The sequence below is a fragment of the Setaria viridis genome, chromosome 5, assembly GCF_005286985.2.
Source record: "Setaria viridis chromosome 5, Setaria_viridis_v4.0, whole genome shotgun sequence".
Taxonomy (NCBI): Eukaryota; Viridiplantae; Streptophyta; class Magnoliopsida; order Poales; family Poaceae; genus Setaria; species Setaria viridis.
In genome coordinates, this window is record NC_048267.2 from 2,005,283 (window position 1) to 2,012,288 (window position 7,006).

The 7,006-nt window shown below is 40.3% G+C and overlaps 1 protein-coding gene across 2 annotated transcripts; it reads left to right on the top strand.

The window, feature by feature from the left end:
- Window positions 1-217: 217 nt before the first annotated feature.
- LOC117858084 (probable tRNA N6-adenosine threonylcarbamoyltransferase, mitochondrial) lies at window positions 218-6,619 on the top strand. 2 transcript variants are annotated; one of them, XM_034741076.2, is made up of 13 exons: window positions 219-561; window positions 680-724; window positions 912-986; window positions 1,074-1,170; window positions 1,511-1,601; window positions 2,269-2,318; window positions 3,184-3,374; window positions 3,479-3,564; window positions 4,082-4,160; window positions 4,237-4,320; window positions 4,394-4,508; window positions 4,992-5,080; window positions 6,286-6,619. In XM_034741076.2, the coding sequence occupies exons 1-13, from the start codon at window positions 274-276 to the stop codon at window positions 6,412-6,414; spliced, it is 1,419 nt and encodes a 472-aa protein (XP_034596967.1). In that variant the 5' UTR covers window positions 219-273; the 3' UTR covers window positions 6,415-6,619. The 2 variants fall into 2 exon arrangements, 1 of the variants encoding a protein (XP_034596967.1); XR_004640910.2 differs by lacking the exon at window positions 6,286-6,619 and having other exon boundaries at window positions 218-561; window positions 4,404-4,508.
- Window positions 6,620-7,006: the final 387 nt, after the last annotated feature.

Below are 7,006 nucleotides of genomic sequence, written 5' to 3' on the forward strand. Positions count from 1 at the left end.
TGTGAGTTGATTCATATGATTTTGCGTGTATGGTTCATGTTTACGAGCCATGAGGTTCACTGGTCGTTTTGAACACAAAACTGTGCTTGCTTTTTTTTTTTGAGAGGAAAAAACTGTGCTTGCTGGGTAACAGCTCTGCGTCGGCCTGCTTGTGGCCCAATCAGTTTATGGGCTTGTGGCTGTGTTCCGGCTTGATTCATTTCAAATCCCGTGTCGGCCTTCTTGGTAGAGGGGGAGTCAGCAGCAACCGGAGCGGAGCCCCGGAGGGAAGGAATGGCGGTCGCTCTTCTCCCGACCTTATCGCCACCCGTTTCCCGCGCCGCCGCCGCTTTCCTCCTCCGACGAGCCCCAGCGAAGCCCTTCTCCTCTCTTCGTCCTCCCCAAACTCTCCGCCGCTTTCTCGCCTCCACCTCCTCGTCCTCTCCAGCGACCCCTCCCCCTCCCCTCCGCCCCCTCTCCACCGTGGCGGCGTCCTCCACCGCCGCTCGCGCCGCCCCGGCCCGCCGCGATCTTCTGATTCTCGGCATTGAGACCAGCTGCGACGACACAGCGGCCGCTGTGGTACGAGTGCTTGCTTCCTCCACCCTTCAGTTGATTTTACCTGCGACGGAGGCGTGGAGCGAACCCTTTAGGTTTTTGCGCTGAGCTGCCTCTCTGCTGTTTGGCTGATTGATTGCAGGTTAGAGGCGATGGGGAGATCCTTAGCCAAGTGGTGTCTTCCCAAGTAAGCCATTTCCCAGCACAATTTTATTTCTACATTCTGACCTCTTATAGTCTTATTCCGACAGTAAATTTGAGCCGGTCTGCTTATGCAACATGGCGATTGGTACCATATATAGGAAGGGAAAACGTTTGTGCATTGCTGACCATGTCTGCTTTTCTGTGGCTTTTCGCTGGCCAACGTTTGGAAGGCAGATTTGCTTGCAAGGTATGGGGGTGTTGCTCCTAAGATGGCCGAGGAAGCTCATGCTCTTGTGATTGACCAGGTGTGGCTTTCTTAGATCGACAGAGGTTCTACATCCTTCTGAAGCTCTGGCATTTATGTTAATTGCTCGTACTTATTTTTTGCCCAGGTTGTTCAAAAGGCCCTCGATGATGCAAAATTGTTGGGAAGTGATCTTTCTGCTGTCGCTGTTACAGTTGGACCAGGACTGAGTCTATGCCTTAGAGGTATGGATGTACCTCCTCTTCGTTCACTGGGCTGTTGAAGTGTCTGTTCAGTGTTCACTAGATACCATTTACTGTAGTTCTAAATGTTCACATGAATACTTGATCCAAATTCCAAATGAGTTGAATTTGATCAGATTAAAAACTCGTTGTTCAATTAAAATTTGCATTGGTTCTGCCATCCTTTAGGTCCTTTGACGTGCTTGGAATGTGCCATACTTTGGGATAAATGCTAGCATGTTAATACATCAGGGTTCAAGGGAGCCTAGTTTCTTGTTGTTGTCTCCATGGTCTTATCCGTTGCCTATTCTAATGTTAGTGCAATTATATATCTAAACTGCAGTTGGTGTTCACAAAGCTAGACAAGTAGCAAAATCATTTGGCTTGCCTATTGTTGGAGTTCATCATATGGAGGCACATGCATTAGTTTCCAGGTATTTAACTCATAGGCCCCTTTGCTGTTCAATTAGCCTTGATATTAAATCTTTTGGACTTTGACCCTTTTTTTATGCTGTGCAAGTTAATTTGTCATAATCAAATAGAAGGTCTAGTGGTTTTTGTTTTCAAGAATAAAGGATTCTGAATTCGTTTTCAAAGTCATTTTTGTAATTGTTATAAATTACGTGCTTTTGTTGATATTTTTTATCTGGTTTTACATCAAATTTGCACATCTGTTTAGACTTTAAACATTGCTGCCTCTTGGCATCCTTCTAAAGTGTCATACAGACTTATCTAGATATTAATTAAACTAAGGTGGTTAATAGCATATTAGCATAAGCTGTCAACAAACAATTTTTTTTAACAAAAAGTTTCATATTTTTAACCTGTGTAAAACAATTCTTTTGTTTAGATTAGGAGCAGATTTGAACCTATAAGCTACCTAATCCTTGATGCCACATCGTTCACCTATTGTCTAATGTGTGTTTCGTAGTGAACAAAAGAAATGAAATTCAAAGCTAAATTACTTAGAGCATGATAGTCATGTGTTTGCTAAAGACAATGTGTTACAAACATAAACAAAAGATTGCATAATTTCCTCACCATATTTCTAACTGTATGCCTGCACTGCACTCGCAGTTAATGTTGTTTGATACTTGTCAGGCTAGTGAACAAGGACCTTGATTTCCCATTTTTGGCTCTTCTAATTTCAGGTATATGCTAATTACAGTACTATGTCTCAGCCGTATCCGTATACGCTACTATTTTCTTAATTTCCCGTGGATCAATAGGTCTTGATAAGATTCTCAATGGCTTCGCAATTTGGATTAGTCTCCGATGGTTTTGACCCAGGACCCAGCTGAAAAAAAAACATTTGGAACATATAAGATGCTGTTTCTAACACTTGATAACTTTGCCAAGCCTGCCTATGAGAAATATGGCAAGCTATGGTTTCCAATCATACGAGCCCATGCCACATTCAATATTCAACACACTTAAAACATAATTGCATTTTCCCACCTGTTACAACACAGAATAATTATCACATTGTTACTCTTCATATCTTAGTATTGCTAAGTCATATCTTTATACTATTTCAACCTGGGTTGTTCCAACATTATTCCATGATCATGGGGTCTCTTATTTTTAATGCCTTTTAACTTATAACATCTTAGCTACACCTTCTGTTCTTTTATATATGATGTTGATTAGCTCAATTTTAAACTAACCAGCATCATGTATAGAAGAACAGAGCAAGTACTTATTTCCGCACTATATTTGCTACTTGAAATGCTTCCTTCTTATTCCAAATCCATAAGCTGATTACTGTGTTATGCCCTACACTCCTGTTAAAATTATTGAAATGAAATATATATGACAGATGATTTTAGTCAATTACAAAATGAATTTTGTGCCTGTTGACAAAGGGCGTGTAACTCAATGCAGAACTACCTCAACATAAGTCCCTTAAGAATTTATGCTAATTTGGCAGAAAAACTAGTGTGATGAGAAGAAATATCCTTGTTTCCTGAATTCTTTCATATGGTTTGAAGGTATCTAACAAGTTAATCTGTTCAGGAGGACACAATCTCCTTGTTCTTGCTCATAGCCTTGGGCAATATGTTCAACTGGGGACTACTATAGATGATGCGATTGGTGAGGCGTATGACAAATCAGCAAGATGGTTGGGCCTTGATATGCGGAAAGGCGGGGGTCCTGCTCTTGAAGAGCTTGCTCTAGATGGTGACCCGAATGCTGTTAACTTTAGAGTAAGTCTGCTGATGTAGTTTTTCCTTAACTAGCTAAATGTTGCTATCCATTTATTACTATTTACATCATGTAATTGCTTACCATTTTTCTTGTATACTTTCAGGTCCCAATGCGACAACATAAAGATTGCAATTTTTCTTATGCTGGTCTGAAGACTCAAGTCAGATTGGCAATTGAATCTAAGAATTTGTAAGCACATACTATCCTGTCTGGTCTCAGTCCGCTCTCCTTTTTCTCATAATATGAACAGGCTTTCTGGTGTTTCTGGTAGAACCATCCACTTATTGTTCTTCGAGATATTAGTATTTGGTACTTTCTCTATACCTCAAGTTCAAAGTTCTAAACTTAGAAATAGCTACTTCATTTTAAACTCATAAATGCACTTATGTAAATTCTCTTTTACACTTAAAATGTACTAGCTCCGTCCATAAATATATGACGTTTAGGACAAGCTAGTTAGTTCAAAAACAAACTAACTAGCTTGTCCTAAATGGCATATATTTATGGGCTGAGGGAGTATTTATTTCAAGTAGGACTTGTGCCAAAAACTGTGCAAGTTATCTATACAATTTCTAATAACTTGGTCTTAAAATATGGTAAGCTCTTTATCATTTTCAGAAAACATGTTCTCATAGAGGATTTTGTAGTTTACATGGTAATAATTATTCATTTCGTTGACTGATTTGTTATTTTTATACCATGATAGATGCACAGATGATATTCCCATTTCATCTGCATCAGAGGAAGACAGACAAACAAGGGCGGACATTGCTGCCTCTTTTCAGGTTCTACACGATGGACAGTGTATTCATTGTTTACCGAGGATTTCGATATTTGTCCTGATAATTTTGACTTATGCAGCGAGTTGCTGTGTTACATTTGGAAGAAAGATGCCAACGAGCAGTTGAATGGGCATTGAAGATTGAACCTTCGATCAAATACTTTGTAATCCAGATATCTTGATGTTGTTTAAATCCTCTTAACTCATCCAGTATGTGGACTGATCCAATTATTAAAGGTTGTTTCAGGAGGTGTCGCATCAAACAAGTATGTTAGGACTCGCCTGAATCAAGTTGCTGAGAATAACGGCCTACAACTCGTAACTCCTCCTCCAAGCCTTTGTACTGACAATGGTACACGTTAACTGAAAAAATCTTAGTAACTTAGTAATGTATTGTACTGTTGATAAAACTGTCCTGTATTCAAAGTCAGTTACTCCCTCCGTTCCAAAATGTGGGCCATTTTGGTTTTGTCCTAAGTCAAACTTTTCTAACTTTGACCAAGTTTATAAAAAATTTGGTGATTGATGTAATGGAACTAATTTGATGTTGTAGATATTAGTCCTTTTCTCTATGAACTTGGTCAAAGTTAAAGGAGTTTGACTTAGGACAAAACTAAAACGACCTACATTTTGAAACGGAGGGAGTACCATACACTCCATTGAAGTTCTTTTTTTTCCACTATAGACCCTAGGCTAGTAGGCTGTACTATTCTCTTTTGTATGTCATATTGAAGTACGTCCCCTAATTGTTGTAGCTGTCTTTACAACTTTATTCTTAATTATTTCCATATTCCTTAGCAATAACCAGTTATACTATGTTGTTGCATTTGCATAGGCGTTATGATCGCTTGGACTGGGATTGAGCACTTTGTTGCAGGAAGATTTGAGGACCCACCTGCTGCTGATGAGCCTGATGATATGCAGGTCTGCAGCTTGGTTCGCATTTTATTCGTGCATCTGTGCTCATTGTTTAAGTTTAACTAGTATTTACTCCGTTTTCTTTAACCATTTATATGGCTGGCTTATGCAGGCCCTTTTGTTTTTCTTCCTTACGCTTTTTTATGTTTATTTACTCATGTTTAAAGCTCAGGGCTGTTTAACATCCTTACAGCTACTCTACACCATTTTTCTTGTGTATCCATGCTTTTTTATGTTTATTTACTCACTGTCTGAAGCTCAGGGCTGTTCTACATCCTTACCGCATGACCATAAAAGTAATAAGTTGCAGCCACGCTAGACCATTTTCCTGTCATGTCACCTTTAGCTTCTCTGAATTTTTACATTGCATAATCAGGCCTTTTGAGAACCAAGCAATAGCTCGGTACCGCTCTTGTTGAGAGGCCGCCCACCTAGGTCCTAGGTGGTTGTGTGAGTACCTCCCTACAGGGTTCAGTACTCCTCCCTTAAGACAAAGCCAAGGGCACGTCTCTTCCATGATCAATTGTCAACTTAAAGGGAAAAAAGCAAGTGACAAACAAACAGCAATCCAATTGTCATCCAAGTGGGAGATAATTCTTGAAGTTGTTTTGAAACTTTGAATCCAATTACAGTTCAACATTGGCTTATTTGATCCCTGAACAACTGCATTTAGCTCTACTGTTGAAGCTCAATTTCTTTAATTAAAATGGCACCATGTTGGACTGTTTTGACTTTTGAATCAGTCCTATTTCTTGTTCTGAAAGGTGTCTTAGGGGGTGTTTGGAAGGAGGGGGCTAAATTTTAGCCCCCGTCACATCGAATGTTTGGACACTAATTAGGAGTATTAAACCTAGACTAATTACAAAACTAATTACACAACCCCTAGGCTAAATCGTGAGACGAATCTATTAAGCCTAATTAGTCCATAATTTGACAATGTGGTGCTACAGTAACCATTCACTAATGATGGATTAATTAGGCTTAATAGATTCGTCTCACGATTTAGCCTAGGGGTTCTGCAATTAGTTTTGTAATTAGCTTATATTTAGTCCTCCTAATTAGTATCCGAACATCCGATGTGACAGGGCTAAAGTTTAGCCCCCTCCTCCTAAACACCCCCTTAGCAGTGGAGAATCTGAAACTGCTGCAGCAAAAATTTTCATGAGCCACTTCCCTATTTTCTCCAGCTGATCAGCTCTTGTGTGGTACAGTATGAGCTGCGGCCAAGATGGCCTCTTGGTGAAGAATATTCGGAAGGAAGAAGTGTTGCACGATCGCTGAAGACTGCTCGGGTCCATCCGTCACTAACGTCAATGATACAGGGCTCTCTTCAAAAGTAGTTCAGTTGGAACCAATCATTGGTCTCAGCTGCTTTGTGCCGTGGAGTCCCCCTTCGTCTTCAGTTTTGGGTTCACGATTCATCATAGCTGACCATTATTTGTATTCGCTGAACTGCAGCTGCAAAGGAGCTGAACTGGTTTAGTTGTATATAAGAGGCAGTACACCGATCCAGTGCATTAAAAATATAAACATATTATTGCATCATTTTTTTCTACTGTATATGAAGGTTGCTTCTGGCATTCACTTGTGTGCACTGCTAACCAAAGTAGTGAAAGGTCGATGACGTGTATTTCTGGACATCTATTTGAGAACTGAGTGGGCATTCACTTCTGGAGTCACCGTGGCGTGGAGCTAATCCGTTGCTTGCAGACCTGCAGTCGCAGGTGATCAGAGAGTCTGACGCGTGTCTTGGTTTAGTGTGTACTGTGTACTGTGCACTGATAGGAGTAGGTGTCAAATGCGTCTGTCCTAGTCCCAGCTCTTCTTTACTTCCCTCCAAAATCCTAACTTTGACACTATGCAAAAAGAAGATTCCCCATCACATCAAACTTATGGTACATGCATGGAGTACTAAATGTAGATGAAATCAAA

What these genes read in the sequence shown, in the direction of transcription:
- LOC117858084 (XM_034741076.2), top strand. Translation starts at nt 274, where the DNA reads ATGGCGGTCGCTCTTCTCCCGACCTTATCGCCACCCGTTTCCCGCGCC. An exon ending in GCCAAGTGGTGTCTTCCCAA is followed by an intron (nt 725 to 911) that starts GTAAGCCATTTC and finishes AACGTTTGGAAG; the next exon opens with GCAGATTTGCTTGCAAGGTA. An exon ending in ACTGAGTCTATGCCTTAGAG is followed by an intron (nt 1,171 to 1,510) that starts GTATGGATGTAC and finishes TCTAAACTGCAG; the next exon opens with TTGGTGTTCACAAAGCTAGA.